Genomic DNA, 25409 nt, shown 5'->3' on the forward strand with positions numbered 1-25409 from the left:
CTCCATAACAATTCGCTGCAAACCTGGAGTGGGGAGTTAGGAAGTGATGTTGAGACTTTAAATGCTCACTGTCTCTGGTACCACTGAGCATTTGCTGTTGTCTGTGGGAATGTCATTAAATATGGATGGGACGATTTTTGATGCCTGGATTACTTGAGTATTCCTTAATTATTTCTTTCTCCCTCCTTCCTTTTCACCAGTTGGCTCTTGGGAGATTCCCGTACACCCAGGTATCGTGTTTGTCCTGTCAAAACCCTGATTTTTATGTCATATTTCGCTCCACTCTTGGCTCAAAAATTCCCGTTGTCATCCGAGTGTCTTTCTTCATTTTGTTTTCCTTTCTGTTGGTGTTTTTTATTTTCTTCATACCTTCACCTGCGTTCACCCCATTTGCCTGCACACTCTTCCTCAAGGTACAGGTGGACGGTCAACCGCAAGGAAGAAATGTATTCGGCATCTAACAAAGAAACGTTTTTTGTCATACCTGCGATGTCTGCCACGTTCTGTCTTTCTTCCTTTACTGATTTGATTGTCCAACACTGTACAATTAATCTGTCGTGTCACCATTTCCCCTTGCATTGTCCTGGATGTGCTGTACACCGACTGTCGTCACCGTTTTCGGATTCCATCTTCGTTTTTATCAGGCATGCCATATTCATCATCGGTCTGTGTGTCTCTCCGTCTCTGTCCACCTGCCCATGTTTCACCGTTCCTGGGAATACGTGGTATTTTGTTGGTGTAAAGCACCGATGATGTCCTTTGGTTCCACAAATGGCCCGATCTAGCTCGCTCTCCTTGTGCCGTTCCTTAACCGTGTCCCCTTTGGCCCCCACATCGCTCCCAACCACTGTCCTTCCCTCCTCCCACTGCGGCGAGGCGTGTGGGGAGGCTATTACCATTTTGTGTGTTTTCATTATGTAAATGGTTTTAACACACGCCTGCACGTCGCCTGAAGCTGTGGGGTAATTTGCGTGCTGTCTCACTTGATCTCCCCCCGCCACACTCCCCCTTTTTTCTCCCTGCCCCCACTCCACCACTGCCAAGACTCCTTCTCTTACAATCCGCCTTCTTTACAACCAACGCAGGCTCTTCCCTTTACTTTCCTTTGTTGTGTTTTTTTTAATGTGCTGTTCATCTTAAGCCTTGCCCTTTTGACCTCCACTATAACCAGCTCCCGATTTTCTCCATCATTTCCATTACCCACCTTCCCTGACCTGTCTCCCTCCTACTGGGAGTGAATCCACCTTTTCTCTGCTGAGCTTTGGCTTTGATGAAATATCGCATGTCGTAACATTTCGCACCTTCCATATTGCTCTCTTCTTTCCATTTGCAGACTTGGCATTTTGCTGTGCTTTGCGATCATTATGCAGGCAAAGTGCCTTTTATTGACTTCTTAATGGCGTTCCCTTATGTTGGATAAGGATATTTTTCCCCCTTTCTTTCTTTCTTTCTTTCTGTTTCCACCTTATTCCTTCCGAAAACATCTCTTTTTATTGTTGTTTTTATTGTTCGCAGATTCAGAGGAATCGAGGTTCATTGGTGGTAAGTTTTGGAAGTTTCTCACTCTTGGTGCACTCTCTGACTCCAGATGACACAGTAATCTTGAAGGCTCAATCATTTTGAACCTATTGGTGTGCAAGGTGCAACTGAGGTTCATGCAATGCATCCTGTACTTGTTTGTCAATGGGAATTATTCACTTGGAAAAGGAAGTTTTCTGCATTTCATGACGAAGGTTTAGAAACTTGTGGCCAAGAGAGAAGTGTGGAGGGTTACAAACTTGTGGCCAAGAGAGGAGTGTGGAGGGTTAGAAACCTGTGGCCAAGAGAGGAGTGTGGGGGGTTAGAAACCTGTGGCCAAGAGAGGAGTGTGGAGGGTTACAAACTTGTGGCCAAGAGAGGAGTGTGGAGGGTTAGAAACCTGTGGCCAAGAGAGGAGTGTGGGGGGTTAGAAACTTGTGGCCAAGAGAGGAGTGTGGAGGGTTACAAACTTGTGGCCAAGAGAGGAGTGTGGAGGGTTAGAAACCTGTGGCCAAGAGAGGAGTGTGGGGGGTTAGAAACCTGTGGCCAAGAGAGGAGTGTGGAGGGTTAGAAACTTGTGGCCAAGAGAGGAGTGTGGAGGGTTACAAACTTGTGGCCAAGAGAGGAGTGTGGAGGGTTAGAAACCTGTGGCCAAGAGAGGAGTGTGGGGGGTTAGAAACCTGTGGCCAAGAGAGGAGTGTGGAGGGTTAGAAACCTGTGGCCAAGAGAGGAGTGTGGAGGGTTAGAAACCTGTGGCCAAGAGAGGAGTGTGGAGGGTTAGAAACTTGTGGCAAAGAGAGGAGTGTGGATGGTTAGAAACCTGTGGCCAAGAGTGGAGTGTGGGGGGTTAGAAACTTTTGGCTGAGAGAGAGGAGAGAGGAGGGTTAGAAACCTGTGGCCAAGAGAGGAGTGTGGGGGGTTAGAAACCTGTGGCCAAGAGAGGAGTGTGGAGGGTTAGAAACTTGTGGCAAAGAGAGGAGTGTGGAGGGTTAGAAACCTGTGGCCAAGAGAGGAGTGTGGGGGGTTAGAAACCTGTGGCAAAGAGAGAAGTGTGGATGGTTAGAAACCTGTGGCCAAGAGAGGAGTGTGGAGGGTTAGAAACCTGTGGCTGAGTGAGGAGTGTGGAGGGTTAGAAACCTGTGGCCAAGAGAGGAGTGTGGAGGGTTAGAAACCTGTGGCAAAGAGAGGAGTGTGGGGGGTTAGAAACCTGTGGCCAAGAGAGGAGTGTGGAGGGTTAGAAACTTGTGGCAAAGAGAGGAGTGTGGAGGGTTAGAAACCTGTGGCCAAGAGAGGAGTGTGGAGGGTTAGAAACCTGTGGCAAAGAGAGGAGTGTGGATGGTTAGAAACCTGTGGCTAAGAGAGGAGTGTGGAGGGTTAGAAACCTGTGGCTGAGTGAGGAGTGTGGAGGGTTAGAAACCTGTGGCCAAGAGAGGAGTGTGGAGGGTTAGAAACCTGTGGCAAAGAGAGGAGTGTGGATGGTTAGAAACCTGTGGCCAAGAGTGGAGTGTGGAGGGTTAGAAACCTGTGGCCAAGAGTGGAGTGTGGAGGGTTAGAAACCTGTGGCAAAGAGAGGAGTGTGGATGGTTAGAAACCTGTGGCCAAGAGTGGAGTGTGGAGGGTTAGAAACCTGTGGCCAAGAGTGGAGTGTGGATGGTTAGAAACCTGTGGCAAAGAGAGGAGTGTGGATGGTTAGAAACCTGTGGCAAAGAGAGGAGTGTGGATGGTTAGAAACCTGTGGCAAAGAGAGGAGTGTGGATGGTTAGAAACCTGTGGCAAAGAGAGGAGTGTGGATGGTTAGAAACCTGTGGCCAAGAGTGGAGTGTGGAGGGTTAGAAACCTGTGGCCAAGAGTGGAGTGTGGAGGGTTAGAAACCTGTGGCAAAGAGAGGAGTGTGGATGGTTAGAAACCTGTGGCCAAGAGTGGAGTGTGGAGGGTTAGAAACCTGTGGCTGAGTGAGGAGTGTGGAGGGTTAGAAACCTGTGGCCAAGAGAGGAGTGTGGAGGGTTAGAAACCTGTGGCCAAGAGTGGAGTGTGGATGGTTAGAAACCTGTGGCCAAGAGTGGAGTGTGGAGGGTTAGAAACCTGTGGCCAAGAGTGGAGTGTGGAGGGTTAGAAACCTGTGGCCAAGAGTGGAGTGTGGATGGTTAGAAACCTGTGGCCAAGAGTGGAGTGTGGAGGGTTAGAAACCTGTGGCCAAGAGTGGAGTGTGGATGGTTAGAAACCTGTGGCAAAGAGAGGAGTGTGGATGGTTAGAAACCTGTGGCCAAGAGTGGAGTGTGGATGGTTAGAAACCTGTGGCAAAGAGAGGAGTGTGGATGGTTAGAAACCTGTGGCCAAGAGTGGAGTGTGGAGGGTTAGAAACCTGTGGCTGAGTGAGGAGTGTGGAGGGTTAGAAACCTGTGGCCAAGAGAGGAGTGTGGAGGGTTAGAAACCTGTGGCAAAGAGAGGAGTGTGGATGGTTAGAAACCTGTGGCCAAGAGTGGAGTGTGGAGGGTTAGAAACCTGTGGCCAAGAGTGGAGTGTGGAGGGTTAGAAACCTGTGGCAAAGAGAGGAGTGTGGATGGTTAGAAACCTGTGGCCAAGAGTGGAGTGTGGAGGGTTAGAAACCTGTGGCCAAGAGTGGAGTGTGGATGGTTAGAAACCTGTGGCAAAGAGAGGAGTGTGGATGGTTAGAAACCTGTGGCAAAGAGAGGAGTGTGGATGGTTAGAAACCTGTGGCAAAGAGAGGAGTGTGGATGGTTAGAAACCTGTGGCCAAGAGTGGAGTGTGGATGGTTAGAAACCTGTGGCCAAGAGTGGAGTGTGGAGGGTTAGAAACCTGTGGCAAAGAGAGGAGTGTGGATGGTTAGAAACCTGTGGCAAAGAGAGGAGTGTGGGGGGTTAGAAACCTGTGGCAAAGAGAGGAGTGTGGATGGTTAGAAACCTGTGGCCAAGAGAGGAGTGTGGAGGGTTAGAAACCTGTGGCAAAGAGAGGAGTGTGGATGGTTAGAAACCTGTGGCAAAGAGAGGAGTGTGGGGGGTTAGAAACCTGTGGCAAAGAGAGGAGTGTGGATGGTTAGAAACCTGTGGCCAAGAGAGGAGTGTGGGGGGTTAGAAACCTGTGGCCAAGAGAGGAGTGTGGAGGGTTAGAAACCTGTGGCCAGGAGAGGAGTGTGGGGGGTTAGAAACCTGTGGCTGAGTGTGGAGGGTTAGAAACCTGTGGCAAAGAGAGGAGTGTGGATGGTTAGAAACCTGTGGCAAAGAGTGGAGTGTGGAGGGTTAGAAACCTGTGGCTGGGTGAGGAGTGTGGAGGGTTAGAAACCTGTGGCTGGGTGAGGAGTGTGGAGTGTAGGAAGCTTCATCCCTCACAGAGAGGTCTCCTTTGTTGCTATTAAATGTGTTTTCATTGTGCTCTAAAACTGATGTTTTAAAATATATATAGAATTATGTTTTATATATACTAGGGCATGCCCGTACTATATATATGCCCGTACTATATATCTATCTAAAATTATATCCCCCCCCCTCTATTTACATGAAATGGTTTGGTCCATTCGCAACGCCAAAGCGAACGGCGAACGGCTTGCGAGTACAGTGACAATCCCCCCCCCTCTATTTACATGAAATGGTTTCGTCCATTCGCAACGACCACAGAACCCCCCCCTCTATTTACATGGAATGGTTTGGTCCATTCGCAACGCCGGCACACGCGATCGTTCGCTGCTCTCTGATTGGTTGAATCGTTTTTTGGACATAGCTCGGTAAGTAATTGTCCGATTAATATGAAACCTTGAAAAGGCACATCCTCGGGTCCCCAGCAATATACCTGGCAAGTTAAAAGTATATCGGACCCGTGGTTGTCGAGAAACAGCGGTCACAGACAAACAAACGTACAGACGTACAGACGTACAGACAGAGATTACTGGAATTATAGATAGATGTATATATTGACACTACTAGGCTGTAAGTCAATGATTGAACTTCAATATATATATATATTTATTGGATTTTGCAGCTGCTTTAACGTCAACGTCATGTTACTTTATGCTACTTTGGTTGTAATCTCCTCGAGCGAGTATCAGAACATGGAACAGAGTCCTCCCGGGCCACAACGTAGGCTTCCTTTATTCTAGGAATCTAGGATCACGTTTCAAGGACTAAGTTGCAACGTTTTGACTTTCTATGCTCATTTCTTTGTTCAGTGACAATCCCATATCCCAGGACTTTCACTGATCCCCGGACAGCCCTCATTTGTAGTTAATTTGTTGTAATATGTATATAATTGTACTATGCCATCTTTTTTATTGCATCTGATAATTCGACAACTGTCCGATAGGATGGGTTTGATTTCTGACCCAGCTATAAACTGTTGGATTGGTGTTCCGCAGGCAGGGCATGGCCTCACAAAGCTCACCGACCCTCGGATGGACTTTGAGCTGGGTGGGCCACATTCTTAAAGCCTGTTCTGACTGACTGCAAGGAAGGCAATAGCAAACCATCAAGCATAACCTTTGCCAAGCCACTGTTTCACTGTTTCAGCACCATTGACGTGCTGTCCACAGAGCAGGATTAGGGATGAACGTCCGGCTGACTACAACAACTGACGTACCTCTTCCATTGTCCCTCCCGACCCATCCATCCCATTTCCCCTTGCATCGCCCACTCTACATCTCCTGGTAATAACTTCTCTCGTCCCCAACATCACTCCGCCTACTCCAGCCACTCCAGCTTCTCCAGTTCATCTTGGATGAAGTAAGTCTTGCTCTGCAAACACAATCACGTCAAAACAAACTTTTTTGTGTGCCGCTAACAGGCCCATGATGCAATTTTACTTTCCCCAATGACTGCTCAGCTTGTTTTCACATTACGTTTCCGCACAATGTGTTCATCATGAAACTAGTTTGTCAATATTTACTGAAAGGGTGTTTGCCAATTATTTTCTTGCATCATATTTCTCGACCTGCTGAACTTCCCACGCAAAGCCCAAGGATCATGAAGCTGGGACGCCACACACTTCGTTGCGATACTCATTGTTTCCGATTATCCTTGCAATTGACATGAAAGTAAACTGACGTCTCGTATTGCCTTTGTCGTGCTTGTGATTGAAGTACAAGCTCCACCGTGAGTCCAAAATCAGTTTTTTTAAATCGTTTTTTGGAGGCCATAGAACCTTTTGAGGCCTCAACTCTAGAGGCTGCTTGAAATTGGTGACGTCTTCCCGTGCCTCGCTGAATTAATTACTGAAAATCCTCGGCCTTGTTCATTCATCATCACTTCCCTTACACGATCTCTCGTTTTCCTTTTACTAACGGCTCACTGGACACTTCATTCACAGATAACTTCCGCATAGCGTTGTCGTCCGCGATGGACAAGAGGAGCCGTCACTAATATCTCAGATGGACTGTCGTGCGCAGTATGCTGTGTTTCTTCAGACAATCGTCCTGCTGTGTGAAGGATGATATGCCCAGCAGGGTCAGACCATTACAGGAAAACCTCCTTAATTATTAATTACCTCATCCCTGGTGACCCTGCGTGCTTACCTACATCAGCACGTGCTTGTTTCTGCAGATCGTTGGCTTGTAATGGTGACAGTTTATATTCTCTTTCTGACGTTTTGGTTTGTGATCTTTGTTATTGTGTTTCAAAACCTTCTTTTGAAAGCTGTGGATTGCTGGGAACTCCATAGTGATTTATGTCTTTGTTCCCTGAATAAGCCCCGTGAAGTGTGAACGTGTGGCATACTTCATGAGGGATGAGGAGAATGGAGTAATCTTGCATTGTTAGGACAAGTACACCCGCCCACTACGGGAGCGGAAAAAAGGGTCATTCCTCTTTGGGATATGTAGCTTACAGTCGATCTATGGTCGGATCTCAAGAACATTGGGTGTGTGTTCATTTACCAAGTTTCTTGTAGAGAGATCGCCAAGTGATTTAAGCATTTGAGCAAGCACACCATTCAAAACCGTTAAGGAACGGCTGGCTTGGCAAGCGCTAGCTAGCTGCTTGGTAAAGGAGCACAACCCGAGCTTGTCCCTTTCAGTTTCGTATGAAACAGCAGGAGCGGGTCAAAAGTTCGCTCTGAAAAATGCCACTGTAGCGGCAGAAAGGGCCATGTACTTAACCTAACATTTGTGGGTTATATAGAGTACAGTAGATCTTCGCTCAGTTCTGTAAGTAAACCTTACTTCACGGATGTCGTGATTCCTCCAAATTTCTTAATTTAGTGTTATAAACAGCATTAGCGGTTGTTTAAAAATCTAATCATGCGTGTTTGTTGTTCATAATATTTTTACTTCCTGTAGAAGCCGTTGGTCCCACAGAAATGCCATAATATAAACTATAAGCTATTTATACACGTTATCACTGCAGGAAAAATGCCTTGGGGAAGTGGGACATTATTAGTATTAATATTGTTTTGTAATAACATTAACAATATGCGATTATCATTAATTTTGTTCTTAAAAGCGTCTTTGGAAAAACGCCACGATAAATCTTCTTCTTTGGACAAACACCACGATAAAGCTAATTTAACATTTATATACACCTCAACACGCAACGCCATTGACGGCAACGGTAGGGAAAACCCGTTCGGGGGAGAAAACCCCCTTGGGGAGGGGGGGGGGGAATTAATGTGCTACAACCTTCATTATGTAACCCTTCATCATCCTGTGAAGTTTGGTTGAGATTGGATAAGTAACGACGGAATGTATTGGCGTCAAAAATTCATCAGACAGATGCCAAATGGCATATTTTAGTATGATGTTACATGCTGCAGGACGAAGTATCGGTGTCATTCATTTTGGAGTTGCCGTGTTCAACGTTTCCAATATAGACACTTGTGAAGCGCGGTGCTACGCGCGCTTACTTGTACAATAAGAAGGAAGCGGACAACGCGGTGAGTTTAAGTGTCTTTATTAAAAGAGTTCACTGTAGCACTGGCGCTCTCCGGGCTGCGCGCCCGGTGTATATCCCGCGGCCACGCCTACCCCTCGGGCGTGGCCGCCGCCCACTTGGTGCGTGGAATGATGCCCTCACGCCAGTGAGCTTTCGTGTCCGCCACACGCGCCCCCCCAGAATTCCCGCGCACCTGGAGGGCCAGTTTGCGGGGCAAACGGATGACCCGGCCGAAGCGCCCTCTGGCGACCGGCGGCGTCCGGGGTGCAGGGATGCCAGCTGGGATGCCTCCGGCTGCACCCAGGATGGGTGCAGGACCGGGGGGCGTTGTGCCGGCGGTACTGGGCGGTGCCGGGGGTCCGCCCGCAGGGGGGCGGCCCCGACACGGGGGCCGAGCCACCGGCGGTGGGTGGTCCACGTCGAGGTGGGCCGGCTTGAGGCGATCCACTGAGATGCGGTCGGGAGTACCGCCAATGTCCAAGGTGAAGTGCTTCGCCCCGGTCTCCAGCACGCGGAAAGGCCTGTCGTACGGGGGCCGCAGTGGTGTCCGGTGGGCGTCGTGCCGGACAAAGACGTACTCCGCGGTGCGAAGCTCGGGGGCGACGTGCGTAGGCGGGTGCCCGTGGTGCGCCGTCGGCACCGGGGCGAACCTCCGGGCTGTCTCCTGCAGCGCGGAGCGCTCCTGCGCCGCGGACCATGGCGCCGTGGGGTCGGGGAGGAACTCGCCCGGCACCCGCAGCGGTTGTCTGAAGACCAACTCCGCCGCGGATGCGCGCAGGTCGTCCTTGGGCACCGTCCGGAGGCCCAGCAGGACCCAGGGGAGCCTGTCGACCCAGCCGCCGTCGCGGAGGGTGGCCCGGAGCGCGGCCTTCAACGAGCGGTGGAACCGCTCGCACAGGCCGTTGGCCTGGGGGTGGTAAGCCGTGGTTCGGTGCAGCTGGACCCCGAGCCCCCGCGCGACCGCCCGCCAGAGCTCCGAGGTGAACTGGGGGCCGCGGTCGGACGAGATGTCCGAGGGGGCGCCGAACCGGGCGACCCAGGTGGCGATGAACGCCTGTGCGACGTCCGCCGCCGTCGTCGCCGCCAAAGGCACGGCCTCCGGCCACCGGGTGGTGCGGTCCACCATGGTCAGGACATGGGTGAAACCCCACGAGGGGGGCAGAGGTCCCACCAGGTCCACGTGTACGTGATCGAACCTTCGTTCCGGCACCATGAATGGGGCCTGGGTGTGCCGGTGCACCTTCGCGCGCTGGCACGTGAGGCACATCCTGGTCCAGCCGCGGACGGCCTTCCAGAGGCCATGCCAGACAAACTTGTCGGCGACCAACCTCTGGGAGGCCTTCGTGCCCGGGTGGGACAGGCCGTGGATGGCGTCAAAAACCTGGCGCTGCCAGCCCGCGGGCACGATGGGGCGAGGCCGCCCGAGGGAGACGTCGCACAAGAGGGCCGCGCCGTCGAACGGCACCTCGGTGACACAGAGGCCCGTGACGGCGGTCCGCAAGGCCTGGACGCCGGCGTCAGCGGCCTGGTCCGCCGCCATCCGGGCATAGTCGATGCCCAGGTGGACTGCGTGGGCGACGGACCGGGAAAGGCAATCCGCCACCGGGTTGTCCTTCCCCGTGATGTGCCGGATGTCCGTTGTATATTCGGACACGGCCGAGAGGTGACGCTGCTGCCGGGCCGACCATGGCTCGGCGACCTTGCCCATGGCGAAGACCAGTGGCTTGTGGTCGACGAAGGCCGTGAACGCACGGCCCTCGAGCAGATGGCGGAAGTGCCTGACCGCCAGGTGAAGCCCGAGCAACTCGCGGTCGAAGGTACGATAGCGGCGTTCGGGCGGGCGAAGCTGCCGACTGAAGAACGCCAGCGGTTGCCAAACACCACGCACCCATTGCTCGTGCACTGCGCCCACCGCGTAGTCCGAGGCGTCGGTGGTGAGGGCGATCGGTTCATCAGGCGCCGGGTGCGTGAGCATGGTGGCGTTGGCCAAGGCGAGCTTCGCGCCGACGAACGCCGCGTCCATCTGCTCGGTCCAGGTAACGTCACCTTTGCCCGGCTTCCCCCGGAGGGCCTCGTGCAAGGGGCGCAGGAGCTGGGCGATGCGGGGCAGGAACCGATGGTAAAAGTTCACCATGCCCAGGAACTCCTGGAGCCCCTTGATCGTGCGGGGGCGCGGAAACCCCTTCACCGCCTCCACCTTGGCCGGTAGGGGGACGGCCCCATGCCTGGTGACGCGGTGCCCCAAAAAGTCGATGTCGGCGACGCCGAACCGGCACTTGGCGGGGTTCACGATGAGGCCATGCTGGCCCAGACGTTCGAAGAGCGTGCGGAGATGGTGAAGGTGCTCTTCGCGGGACGCGCTGGCGACGAGGATGTCGTCCAGGTAGGCGTCGACGAAATCCAAGTCGCGCAAGACACTGTCCATTAGTCGCTGGAATGCCTGAGCCGCATTCTTCAAACCGAAGGGCATCCGAAGAAATTCGAAAAGCCCGAACGGCGTGAGGACCGCCGTCTTCGGGATGTCCTCCGGCCTGACGGGGACCTGATGGTAGCTGCGTATGAGGTCCACCTTCGAAAAGAAGGACATGACCGCCAACCGGGCGGAGAAGTCCTGGATTGGGTGACGGGGTAGCGGTCGGGGGTGGTGGCGTCGTTGAGGCGCCGGTAGTCCCCGCACGGTCGCCATCGCCCACCGGGCTTTGGCACGATGTGAAGCGGCGACGCCCAAGCACTCTCGGAGCGCCACACGATGCCGAGCCGCTCCAGCGTATAGAACTCCGCTTTAGCTACGGCGAGCTTCGTCGGCTCGAGGCGGCGTGCCCGGGCGTAGACCGGTGGCCCGGCGGTGGGGATGTGGTGTTCCACCCCGTGCTTGACGGCCCCCGCCGAGAAGGTGGGCCGTGTGAGGGCCGGGAAACCCGCGAGGAGGCGGGTGAATTCGTTCGCTGCCGGAAGCGTACAGATGAACCTGGCCGGAACCGAATCGCTCAGCAAGCCGCTCGGCGAGCCGCTCGATGAGCCGCTCCGGGAGCTGCTGAATGAGGCGGGCAGCGCGCACGCGAGCGAGCTGAACGTCTCAGCCTGGACAAGCCTTCTGTGCTTTACGTCGACCAACAGGCCATTGGCACAGAGGAATTCCGCGCCGAGCAGTGCCATAGGCACGTCGGCAGTGACGAACGAGCACCGGAAAACCTGCCCTCCGAACTGCAGAGAAAGGCAGCGTTTTCCGTACGTGCGAATGGACGTACCGTTGGCGGCAAGCAGCGCGGGGCCCCGGCCCGCGAACTGCTTGTCGGACGTACCGGCGGGAACGACACTCACCTGCGCTCCCGTGTCGCACAGGTAACGGCGCCCGGATAAGGTGTCCATGATGAACAGTAGGCTGTTTGCACAGCCGGCGCTCAGTGCCACTACCGAGGGCCAGCCCGGGCGTTTCCCGACCTGCCGAATGAGCACGGCGGGCGACATTGCCGAGCCTTCTGGCCGAACTGGGCGTGGAAAAAACACCAGGTTTGCGGCGAAGGCGGCGGAGGCCGCGGTTTCCTCCGCGGCGGCGGCGGTGGGCGGGGCGTGGCGGCGGACACGAAATGCGCATCAGCCTCAAGATCCACGAGGTGTGGTGCATCAGCATCAGGGTCAGCATCAGCCCCGATCGCCGCGACGGCCGTGCCAAAACTCGCCTGGGTGTCCAAAGCCGCGAAGAACCTGTCGGCCTCTGCAGCGAGAGCCCGGGGTTCCGTCGTCGCAGAACCGGCCAACGCGAGGTGGACTCGTGCCGGCAGCTGGCGTCGAAACAACGCCCGGAATAGAGCGTCCGGGGTTTCGTCGCCCAACAACGACAGCATATGGTCCATGCGGACCGACGGTCGCGTGTCACCGAGCTCGGGGAGGTCCATGAGGCGGTCGGCCCGAGCATCCACCGTGAGGCCGAACGTGGCGAGCAGGAGACGCTTGATCGCCTCGTACCTGCCGTCGGCTGGTGGGTTCCTCAGGACCGACACGACGCGGCCGGCCGTGCCGGGCCCGAGGGAGGCGACCACGTGGCAGTACCTGGTCTCGTCCACCGTGATGCCTCGAAGTCGGAACTGGGCTTCCGCCTGCAGGAACCATACTTCAGCTTGCGTCTCCCAGAACTCGGGGAGTTTGATCGTAACCGCGTTGTTTGCCATTGCGATGGCGTATTTGGTCGGTCAGCGATGGCTGATCCAACGTCAGAGGGTCACCAAATGAAGCGCGGTGCTACGCGCGCTTACTTGTACAATAAGAAGGAAGCGGACAACGCGGTGAGTTTAAGTGTCTTTATTAAAAGAGTTCACTGTAGCACTGGCGCGCTCCGGGCTGCGCGCCCGGTGTATATCCCGCGGCCACGCCTACCCCTCGGGCGTGGCCGCCGCCCACTTGGTGCGTGGAATGATGCCCTCACGGAGTGAGCTTTCGTGTCCGCCACGCTTGTCTATATATGATGATCTGCAATACTCGCTGTCGTTGTGCCATTGATCAGATGTCAATGTATGCTTGGTTCAGTCACACCAGGTGTTATCATCTCGGACTTCCACTGTACTAACAAATGCAACTGCAGGCCACTCGTTGCAAGCTGGCTCTGCCTCGCAAAACATCTAATCAGGCCTTTCGAGAGCGAACACATGCTAACCAAAATGCTTTTGAATAGAAGAAGTCGTTTTTATTTTATTTTACACTTAGAAAATGAGATTCGGGGCTTTGACAAACTCGGCCGCAGCTCAAAGAAACACAAATCGCACACAGATACAAATAAACATGGATGCAGCACGGTGTCGTTAATGTTAACGCGATTCATGTGTTGTGATGGGACTTTTATATCGGGGATATACTGGGGTAGTTTTCAAGATGTCATTTGAATGGTACAACCGGAAATAGATCATTCAAAGCTTTTTATTTTTCAATGAGCAGTGGGTGGATTGGCTGGTGAAGAGTCGTGAGTGGGAGGGCGGTTTGAGAAGGGGCAGAGGGAAAAAGAATAACGGTTGAGTTTACAGTTAATTTGCAGCGGTTAGCCAGCCCTGAAATTCTAGTATTCATGCTTCAAGGCCATGTTGACCTGAATGCTAGTTTGTAGGCCCCACTTTGGAATGAGAGGTAATGCTGAAGGTTACACATGGCTGACTGCTTACTTCAACCCTGCATTGGCATAGAATGGTTACGGTGACCCGATATCGAGGGCAATATCCGTCTCACGTCATCCCATTTTGGCTCATCAGCCCAACTGCCTCAAACCACTGAGCAGGGATGAGAGGGTCACACGATCCACTGGCAATGCCAAAATGTAATTATGACAGGAATAAATGACTGGACTTTAAATACGTTTTGTTCACGATCAATTTATTTGGCACGACATGATTGATAATGGTGTGCGCGGCACTACTTCCAAAAGCGACTCCTCCTTTGGCCTTTCCCCCCCTCCTCTCCCTCTCTTGCCCTCATTTCCCTCCTCCTCTCCTTTAACAGCTGCCCTTGGGTGCTGATTTTTTTTTTTTTTACTACAGTTTTTTCTCTCTTCTCTGGGTTTTTCTTGCTTCTTCTCCACCCCAGCGGGCAATGATGGATCGTATGTCTCGACAGTTTCATAGCCTTGCCAGAGCATGGAGCAGAGGATACTAGGGAGTATAATGGGAAGGGAAGCTAGGTAACAAGAGAATTGCACTATTGCCTTGGGTTAATTACAGAGAAACAGTGCTTCCCCAAAGCTATGGCCGGCAGCGATGGTTCACGATTGCAACTCCTTTATTTTGCTGCAATTGAAGTCTCACTTGCTTACCCATCTTTTCAGAAGATCTTGCAACGTCGTGTTTTTTGGTTTTTGTTTTACTTTTGTTGAGTTGCTGCAACAACAGATCTTGACAATTTACGCCGAATGATTACAGTTCGAAAAGACTCCTTGACCATCCATTTGATCAAAATGGCCACCTTTACACCTTTGTAAAATTACTGAAAATTGAATCTTCGTTTTCAACATTGTCAAGGCATAGTTTTATAATATTTACTACTAAGTTTCCTTCTCACAGCTTTCTTGCTACAAGACATTGTTAAAATCTGATTACGAGTCGGAAATCTTCGATCGCATGTTTTCGGATCTTGAAATCCTGTCATCATGACAGGATCATTTGTAGATATCACGTGTTCTTGTGGATTTTCTCAAAACCTTACGGATTTTATTCAAAAGGTATTTGTAATTTCAATTGACATGCCAAAGGTAATGCACTACCCTTTTTTTTGGGCTTCCGGTTGTTTAATTGTCAAATACAAAAGGCAAGGGTTTGGTTTGCAATCTGTGCTTTGTACTTCATCATGCACGACGAGTCCTTTTGTCACAAATAGGTCTGATAAGTTTACTTAACTAACAACATAAAGCTGAACTTGGTAATTAAATTCAGGAGCAGCAACACGATTAAGGGTCTGTCAGCATCCTATTCTGCAGAACAACTCCGTGTTCTATAATTCCCTTTTCTGACTTCATCACACTTTGGATGCTTGTTCTAACACTGTTGTTGGACAAAATCAGATAAACGACTGAAGAGTTCATAGAACACCTTGCTACACGCTGTCTTGAGAAACAAGGATATGGGCTGGTTCTACGAGCGGCAAATTTGATTGGTCATGATGACGTAAAATGCCATAATATTTCGTCCAAGTACTGCTAAACAAAATAGTTTTTAAGGTTCCAAAAAGGCGACTTATGTTCTTCACCTCCCCTCACATCTGGAATCTTGGCGTCATCTTTGACCAAACCCTCTCCTTCGACAAATACACTAAACAGATCACAAAGTCAGCCTTCTTTCACCTGAAAAACATTGCCCGTCTCTGCTCATCCCTCTCCTCCACAGCTGCAGAAACCCTCATCCACGCCTTCATCACCTCCCGTCTGGACTACTGCAATAGCCTCCTCTATGGTTCACCCTCAAAAATCACCAATAAACTCCAATACATTCAGAACTCCGCTGCCCGTCTACTCACCCATTCCCGGACCCGTGACCACATCACCCCCGTCCTTTCCCATTCTCACTGGCTCCCCATCCCCCAGAGAATCCAGTACAAAATCCTCCTCTTGACATACAAAGCCCTCCATAACCTGGCCCCATCCTACCTGGCTGACCTCCTCTCCAGACACACTCCCACCCGCAACCTCCGCTCTGCTGGTACCAACCTCCTGACCCCCTCCATCCGGACCAAATTCAGATCCTGGGGGGACAGGGCCTTCTCCATCGCTGCTCCCACCCTCTGGAACTCACTACCTCACACCATCAGAGACTCCTCCTCACTCACCACATTCAAAACATCACTAAAGACCCACCTGTTCAACACTGCATTCAACATTCAACCCACAGCATTTAACCCCTGACTATCGTCTCTCCTTCTCCCTCCTTTTGCTTTAAATATTTCTCTATTGATTCTTGTCTTTTTGCAATTGTTGTTTTCATGTATTGTTATGCATTATGTTTTCCACTCTGTCAAAGCGCCTTTGGGATTCTTGAAAAGCGCTATACAAAATAAATGAATTATTATTATTATTATTATTCTGTTCAAGTTTAGAATTCATTTGAAATAAAAGAAAGATTTTAAAGATTGTAAAAAAAAAAAATTGAAAGTTTACTGCCGTTGACGCAGCGTCTTTTACACCACCTATATACCGCTTTCCATTAGTTATCCGTGCCTGTTGTTTGTGTCCTTTATGACCTCCTTAACCCTTTGAGTACAGATGACGTCCAGTGCCGCAACCTGCGAAAAAGTTTTGTGTACGGATGACGTTACTACACGTCATCGACGATACCTATAAATAGATCGTCAGTACGTGGTTGCATTCCCGTAATGCCAAATTAATCCCGTACCGGGGGTATTTTTATCAAAAAAAATCCCGTACTCAAAGGGTTAAAAACAGTAAGTTTCCTATTTTTGGAATGATTTTCAATTGTTTCACTACCAGAAGAACCACCTTTTGGGGCCATTTTTCCCCACAGAGCAGGGGTTGGCCTTTTTTGGGCACCGTGGTCGCCTTTTTTGGGCACCGTGGTCCCCTTTTTTGAAGCAATGTTTTACAGCCGGATGCCCTTCCTGCCGCCAACCCTGTTAGTCGCCTCTTGCGACAAACACGGAATTACCAGTGAACTGGTACTCAATTTGCCGACCTCGGAAGGATGACAGGCTGAGTCAACTCCCCTGGTGTTAATTCAGCGATCGACCGGAATTCGAACCCAGGATCCTAGGATCCCAAGCTGGCACCCTAACTACTAAGCCAACACCAGGCTATTTTCACTGCCGATATTATATAACTTATGTGTCCAATTTTCGACATCCTCTGTAACATGAAGCCATTAATTTATTTTTCCTCGTCTATACGACTCGGAAACTCTATATTTGTTTCATGAACATATAAATACAGCAAAGCATTTGTTTTTTCCTTGCGTTGCAAATCAATCAAATATTCTCCATGCCAGATTGATCCACAAGACCACAAAAATTTGCAATCGGTGTGTCTACAAGTCGAAGGTTGGTCACACAGGTGTGCCTCCAAGAAGACTTTTGAGGCCTGCATCATGTATTTAATGTCTCGGCATTCATCTGTTGTATCGCCATCGGCATTTTGCTTCATTTTCCGTACACCTCGTTTTAACTACAACTCATACAAATTGGGGGCAAGGTGGGGAACCAGGAAATTGCATATTGTTCATCCCCGCAATGGCTTTGAGAAATGAAATGTGACAAGGTTAGTACTCCCGGCACAAATGCATTTCCATGAGCCGCAAACAAAGGAACCGGGCCTGTTTTACCAGACTTGTGCTCTATTCCTGCTTGACAATCTCTCTTCCTCTTTGTCCATTTTATAACTTACCTTGACATTTTGTCTTCCAATCTCCTTGTAAATGCCGATACCTCTGTCGCAAGCTTTTGAGATCAAGCCTGCCTTTATTAATTATCTGTAATGGTTCTGCTGTCTTGTAAAATATTCGAAACCACTTTTGAAGATAAATTATCCTTTCCCTCACTCTTCCGATGTAAACAGCTTTCATATCTCTTCTATTGTCTTTGAAACGAAGAAACAAATCTCGAACATGATATTTAATCGTGGAATGGCCCACAACGTTGTTGTTTTTCTTCTTTCTATTGAGAATCACCACCTACAACAAAGCATCTTTGCCATAGATGATCAACCTCGGGCACAAGTTTGGTTAAACTATTGAAGGCTGACGATATTCTCAACTGGCTTCTCAAGGCAGACACGTTTTGAGACCACACAAGCTGATCTGGGACACCGTTGAACTGCATTATGTACATTTATTTTTCAAAACATGGCCACAGTTCCAGTTCTATATTTCTGGGTTACCTTCGCAACAAAGGCAGTTTCACTTAAAGGCTTTTAATTTGCTGATGTTTTAAAGTATTCCAGTTTTTTGCTTCGAACATCAAGTGATATAACGACTTTTGATATGTGCCATCACATAGTCGGTCCAAGTCCAAGCCATCTTGTTAATAAAAGAAAATCTAACTTTATTGTGTCCTCTGTGTATGTAAACTGTCAAGGAAAACTAAAATGATTGAAAAGAATCCACTTTGAAACGTCGTGTGTATAATATCCTCAATGATGGGATGAAATGATGAGAGAGATGTGTTTAGAAGAGTTAAATCAGTTTACATTCTCGAAAAGCGAAGTCGTTAAACGGTCCCGGATGGTGCGGGGGAGTAATGAAATTTCTTGCCACGTGGGTTAATTTTTTTCAGACACTTTAACCTGCTGTTTGTCTGCCACAGGACCCTCCAGCCCTTCCACAGGGGCAATTTTCAGCTCCCTTTGAAGACTTCATTACTCAATGGTAAGTAAAGCTTTGTTGGTTCTTAGCAAGCACCAATTTTTGAATTTCATAGCAGAGCCTTGCTTTGTGTGCATTGATGTGTATACACACACACACACACACACACACACACACACACACACACACACACACACAAACACACACACAATATTATATGGTCACGCTTTTCTTTTCTTTTTCATCAGTATGAAAAAGCAGTCAAAACAAAGACCAGCGCCTGAGGAACTAATGGTGAGTCAAATGCTGTGAGGGGCGTTCAAATCATTCCACAAACAAAATACGCACAATGTCCAAGATATGCTGATATTTCACTTCCAATACATAATATTTATTTATATATAAATATATACAGTATCATGACTTGTGACCAGTTGTGTTTTGAACTTATATATGTACATACTTTGTATTTTTCCTACTAAATGTATGCATGCTGGTGGGGTGGCTTAGAGGGATGCACACTCAGCTCTGAGATCTCTGGCCTGGGTTTGAATCCTGACCTATCCTGGTGTTGCGCAGGCTGGGTCATTCATCAATATGTGTGTTGGTTATTAAGCCGGAGGACCCGTGTGCCAGCATTGGTCATTTGTATGACGTCTATACTATAAAAGGAGCCATTCATGCGTGTGAGTTCCACCCATTGGTTGGACAGTTCACCTGACTCCACCCACAATTTCTTCACTCCGGCCACCATATTGGTGCTTATTGCTCTGTAAAATCAGACATATTCAGAGCTGTAATATTCTCGATCGCCCTGTCCTTCCTATAAGTTTTCCCTTCAGTGTAATATAATCAAAGCGACAGTTAAAAGGATTTTGAACTGATAGGTGTCCGGGTCATTGTGAAAATAGGCCTCTACGATGAAGACAGTGGTCTGTTGTCTATACACCACACAAATAACTATGTCGCATTCTCTCAAGCAGGGCTTTTGCCACGGAGGTTACGCAGGTCGTTGCTGTTATTTCCAACTATTGTCTCTTAAAACGACTCGACCAGGGATCATAAACCCATGTCATTATAAAGTTCTTTGTTTGAAGACTTCTGGGAATCTCGTGACAACGTTAAAAAAAACATCCGGCATTGTTTACTTTTAACAATGTGTATATACGTGTCAGGAAGAGGAAAAGTGTTTTTGGGTCTCACGGTCACTTTACAGTTTTTATTCCATGGGGTTCCTGCGCATATCTTGTAGGGACTGTGAGTTGGACCAGGCGACCGTGGTGGGAAATGGCATGTCGGAGTTTGTTGCGGTCATGGTTTCTGTGGAGTCATGATATAGTACGATAAGGGAGGGAAAAGCGTTAAATATTCTGCTGTTTCGATGTGGAATGCCCATTTGCTTTTATGATTGGGGGGGGGGGGGTGGGGGGTGAAGAGGGGAGACGAGATGGGAGGGGAAGGTTGAGGCTTGGGATGGGGGAAGGGGGGGGGGGTTGAGGACTCTCAGTGGAGGGGGGGGGGGTGAAGAGGGGAGATGAGATGGGAGGGGAAGGTTGAGGCTTGGGATGGGGGAAGGGGGGGGGTTGAGGACTCTCAGTGGAGGGGGGGGGGGTTGAGGAGTTGTGGGGGTGAGGAAGGTTTTTTTAAAGACTTGAAATGGGGAGGGGATTGATGTCCTAGGGTTTGGAGGGGGAGGGTGAGGACTTGGGTTCGGTGGGTGGGGAAGGCAAAGTTGGGACAGAGTTGGGAGGGACGGGTTGAATGTTTGAGGTATGGTAGGGAGGAGGGGGGTTGAGGGTTTGTGTCTTGGTTGTGGGGGGGGGGGGGCTCAAAACGGCCTCAAAACGTTTCTCAACTTATAGTGAACACCCTGTCAAGAGTATGAGCCTGTATTATTTATTATTATTATTTTTATTATTATTATTATTGTTATTATTATTATTTTGTGTTGTAAAAGTAATATTTTATTGTTATTTCATAAAAAGTAAAATAAAAGCATTAGTGTGTCTTATATTATTGTGCGTGTGTTGTTCGTACAACATTTTGAAAGCCCCATGTATGTTTTGCAGCACAGTAGATCAGACTGGAGACAGAATAAAAGAATGATCTTCAATAAAATGCTTTTCTTTCATGATTTGTAGGGAAAAAAAGCATGATCAACTTGACTCTCTCACGTATTGAATAATGACATGACAAACCAAAACAGAACCTTGTCATTTACACCTTCGGCTTTGGTAAAATACTTTTGTTGAGAAAACAATGTCAGATGTGCAAAAAGACTGTAATTCCAAGTCCTCCAGTCTTGGTTTATTTTACAGTACATTTTCAGTGTTACTTTGCTTGTGCGGCCCTGCCTCCTGGCACGTCGCTGTGCATTTGCTCACACCGGCAGCTCATTTTAGCTCCAGACCATCATGGTCGGTGGCCGTAAGCCATCGGCAGCTGCGCAGCTGTTGGCAGCAGGCGGGGGGTCAACATTTTGTTGGCACACTGCCCGAAAAGCCAATCAAGAAGCGCAAGTGCCGCGAGCAGTGTGTTTTCATCAAACCGCTTTGCTAGGATAGAGATTTCGGGTGAGAAGAAGCAAGTCATGGGGATGAGTACTCAGCGTCCTGTTTGGCATCAGCAGCATGCAGCATTCCAATCCATCCCTGTTCCTCCCACCATCCCCTTTCTCCCATCTTGATTGTCTGCCACAAAGTGTAGGAATTGTCATGGGAGTGAACAAGGGCCACTCTCATTTGCTGGCAAGGCAAAGTGGACTTGACAGGAATTTAAATTTGCCTTAATCAATGGAACATGGGGTTAACTTTCCGGCTGTTACCAATATTAATTTGTTCACCGTTCCATCGACTTCATAAATGTGCTAATGTGCTCAGCAGCCGACGCAGCGTTAAAAACGATCTCCTCAGGCGCTGCGCTACAGCCAAAATAATCGATGTGTGTTAAAGGGGGACGAGCGGCCTGGCAGGACGAACGGTGGGGGTGCTCGGATAGCGAGTACTAGTAGGTGCCAGTGGTGCTGTGCGGAGGTGAAACGGAGCTCGGGAGGGGTGAGTAGTGGAGAATTTCCAGCATGTCTTGGGAGCGTCGACGGCTCGAAATGGGTAAGGCCGTTGGGTTTGTGAACAACCTTCGGCATGATTGCGGTTTCTGTTGAGAGAAAAGGAGAATTCACGCCAACTTGTTTGGGGAATAAATTCTCGTTTGCTGAGGCAATCACGGAAGCAGGAGATTAAAATGTAATTCGGATTAATTTTCTCTCGTGCTTACTTGAGGTGATGTAAGAGGAAAATATGAATGCAAATCCTGCAATATCTGGTGCCTCGGTCATGTGGGGCATCTGCTTTATGTCAGAGAAAATATTTTTCACTAAGTATACTGATGCCGTCAGCTCAGAATAGCCACCATTTTGTATGGCAAGGCATTTGTCCTATCTTAGTGATCTTGTTTGGTGAACGTGTAAAAAAAAACACGTGTTTCATTGTGGAGTGTGCAAAAAAAATTAAAAATCAGTTAAACGTTAAAGTTTTTGTGAATTCATATTGCCTCCACCGAGAAAGTTATACAGGAAGTGACGTCAACACTGGTCAAAGCATTCTGGGCAAATACAAGATGGCCACCTATGTAGTTGATGTGCTGTGGAACAAAAGTTTATCCTTTACGTACAGAGAACGTCAAAGTTTATTTGACAGAACGTCAAAGACATTCTCAGGAAACTGTCTACATTATTTAGTGATGGAAATGCTTCCCATAGTTTGTTTAAATAGTGCATTGAGTGAAAAAAAAGTCTGTGAATTGGTGAGCGATCTTGACCTTTCTGACGTGCAAAAAATGCATGCATTAAAATGTGGTGAACAGATCATTTTGGAGAACCTCCTTGCTGGTCAAGTACATCTTGACGTCATACATTCCAGGCGTACCCACCCGAGTGCATCCGATCGTTAATTTAAAAAAAATGTGAAGCGTCAGATATCACCATTTATAACACTGAGGCAACGGCCGATCGATTTACTTACTGTACGAACGATTTTTCAGAACGGAATCCCTTTTCAGCCCTTTCAGCCCGGGCACTCCATGTACCGTATTTTGTATAAAACTTGCTTTTCACATGACCAGACAAGTATGAAACACTTCATTTTATATCCGTCAATAGCTTATCGAATGAGCACATGGCAGCTCGTCGTTCGTTTAAAGATGACAGGATGCTGTGCCATTCTATACGGTGCACCAATCGAATAGAGAAGTGATTTTAAATGTATCGATTCACAAACACTCAAAAACGTCAATCCATCAATTGCGGGCACAGCACCGATCCAACACGGTAACCAATTCAGGTGTGCACAATGCACTATGACGTCATTATTTACCACGATATAATTGGTATCGGATGTTTCCCATTGGCCGAGGCAACACTGGTAGTTTGCTGGCGGTGTCCACGACCTGAATGGTTGTTTGCGTATCCACGATCTCTCATTGGTTGTTTGCGTGTCCACGATCTCTCATTGGTTGTTTGCGTGTCCACGATCTCTCATTGGTTGTTTGCGTAATTGCGTGTCCACGATCTCTCATTGGTTGTTTGCGTGTCCACGATCTCTCATTGGTCGTTTGCTGGTGAAGTGTCCACGACCTGATTGGTTGCTTTCGTGTCCACGATCTCTCATTGGTTACCTGCTGGGGACGGGGCGGTTCTTTTAGCCACGCCTACCACATAACAGTCGCGGTTGATCACGTGGACTGTGCTTGTAGCCACGCCTCTTTGCACATGAACCAACGTCTTCCTTCAATTATACGAAGGTTTGAAATCCTGCCTCAACTCAAAGCATGTCTGCTTTAATTACTACACAATTGGAAGGGAGCTAATCTTTACATTTAATGAGAAATAACTGACCACTGCAGGCTACATGTTGTCGTGTAATTAATTAGGGGGTGTATTCTTTATTGAAAAACCATATATATATATATATATATATATATATATATATATATATATATATATATATATATATATATATATACAGTGGAACCTCGACTTACGAGTGCCCCAACTTACGAGTTTTTCGAGATACGAGCCGTCACTCTGGCAGTTTATTGCTTTGAGATGCGAGCCGAGATCCGAGTTACGAGCTTTCGCCACCCGGTCACGTGGTTATCTTGCCGTGCACGTACAGTATCTCTGTCGTAGTATAGCGCTGCATTTTAGATTTCGCATTTCGGTTATTTTGAGTTTACGCCGCCAGGTGGGCTCCGGTCACGTGGTTATCTTGCCGTGCGTACAGTATCTCTGTCGTATAGCGCTAATGATATATAACGCCGCCGATAATGATATGATAATTTATGATAATCTATGCAGCACAACGTGGTCCTCACGTCACACAAGGCGCCTTTGCCGGCGCAAAACGGCTCTCTCAGGGTCAAACTCGGTATCGTTTTGAGCGCACGGTTCAGACCTTCAAGAAAAAGTTTATTTTGTAAAAATCGAGCCACGCGTTCAAAAGATATGACCGGTTTTGTTCGCCGGCACGTCGGCGCTCGAATCGAATCGAGTTAAAACGAACACTGCCGTTGTCGGGTCCGTCTGAGACAACCACCGGGCCTAGAACGCTGGGACCGGTCTCGTTGGATAGGCCTGGATCAGATCTCGAAACGCTGGAAGCTGCACCTCTCTGTGATAATCTTGTGGACCATGACAAGAGATCGTGCGACACGTGGTTATCATGCCGTGCAAGTACAGTATCTCTGCCGTCAACTTGTTCAGAGTGCCGGCGATAGCTCGCCTTCTCTTTGTGGAAAACACGGTGAGATCCTTAACATCCAACAACTAATGGGACGCAAACGGGGCGCCCAGTTTAGCGGTACACCCATTGATGAATCACCCTGCCTGTGATTCACCCATGACAGGTTATAGCTGGGTCGGGATTCAAACCCAGGCTGGACAGTTTAGACTTTAGAGTCAAGTGTGTGTACCTCCAGTCCAGGCCATCCTGCCAACTTGTATGCTGCATACAGGTGAAATATAAAGCGCGAGATATTTTTATATATACTGTATATTTAAAAAAAAATTGGTGTGGTTTTTGGCGGGCTGGAACGGATTAATAGCATTTCAATGCATTTCAATGGGGAAATTTGATTTGAGATACGAGCAATTTGACTTACGAGCTCGGTCACGGAACGGATTAAACTCGTAAGTCAAGGTTCCACTGTATATATATATATATATATATATATATATATATATATATATATATATATATATATATTATATATATTGTTGTGGATATGAGGATTGTGTTTTTTTTGATTGTTTTATTCTGGACCCTCCTGCCTCCAGTTGTTGTATAAAGGTCAAAGGGCGTTCCCGTAGTTAATTCCATAAAACATACACGAAGGACACCATATATCCCTGTTCAGTAGTTATATCCTTATTATGTGTATTAGTGTAAGGCTGTGTCTTCCATTAATTTAAATACTCCATTGCACCAAGTGAAATAAGAGTAGATTCCCTTCACCTTCCCCTTCCAACAATTGCCAACTGTTCCCTCCGCGACTCCATTCGCCACGAGGTCGGCTCAGAGAAGAAGGGGGAGGAGCTGCCGAATCCTGGGCGTGCCCGCCCATCGTCATCAAGGGCGGAGCCAGAGGGCCGTGCCGACCAATCAGGGCCGAGGCGAGCTCACCGATGGGCGTGTTCTAGAGGCCGGCGGCTTCATTGCCCGCGGGGTTATAAAGAGCGCGCGCGGAAGCCGTGCACAAGAAGTGCGCGCGAGGGCGAAGCAAGAGAGGAACGTCCTGAGAGAGATACGTCCTAAGATATACGTCCAAAGAGATACATGGAGAGATACGTGCGACGATCAAGGGCAAGCGAGTCAGAGCGGCGAAGTGCGAAGTGCCAAGCAGGGCAAGTGCCTGAGTGTGCAGTGCCAAGTGCAAGAGAGTTCTAAGGAGCAGCTTTGGCGAGCGCACAGTGCACCGGAGGGGCTTCGCCGTGCAGTATTGGAACCGCGGCTGTTTTGGCGATCCCAGCTCGGGTATTGACGGCGGCTATCCGCTTCCGGCCCGACCGATCCCTGCTGAACCTTCCTCCCCCGCCAAGCCATTCCTCCTTCCGATCCTTCCTGCCTGCAAATTCCCAATTCGTGTGAGTCCGTCTTTCGTTTGTTCTGTCCAGGGTTCTAAGTAAGACTGCCATAGATAAGCTAAGGTTCACTGTGTCCGCTTCTTCTTCTTCTTCTGTTTTTAT

The 25409-nt window shown here is 49.1% G+C and overlaps 1 protein-coding gene across 2 annotated transcripts in view; it reads left to right on the forward strand.

The window, feature by feature from the left end:
• The window catches only part of MAP2K5 (mitogen-activated protein kinase kinase 5), a 395167-nt gene that overhangs the window by 346758 nt on the left and 23000 nt on the right, over window positions 1–25409 (forward strand). For both annotated transcript variants that reach the window (XM_078771935.1, XM_078771937.1), the window contains exons 17-21: window positions 201–230; window positions 1516–1542; window positions 6216–6248; window positions 18171–18232; window positions 18418–18463. In XM_078771935.1, coding sequence (XP_078628061.1) covers window positions 201–230; window positions 1516–1542; window positions 6216–6248; window positions 18171–18232; window positions 18418–18463 — 198 coding nt within the window. The remainder of the gene's footprint in view (window positions 1–200; window positions 231–1515; window positions 1543–6215; window positions 6249–18170; window positions 18233–18417; window positions 18464–25409) is intronic.

This window comes from Myxine glutinosa, chromosome 2 (genome assembly GCF_964187855.1).
Source record: "Myxine glutinosa chromosome 2, kmMyxGlut1.1, whole genome shotgun sequence".
NCBI lineage: Eukaryota > Metazoa > Chordata > Myxini > Myxiniformes > Myxinidae > Myxine > Myxine glutinosa.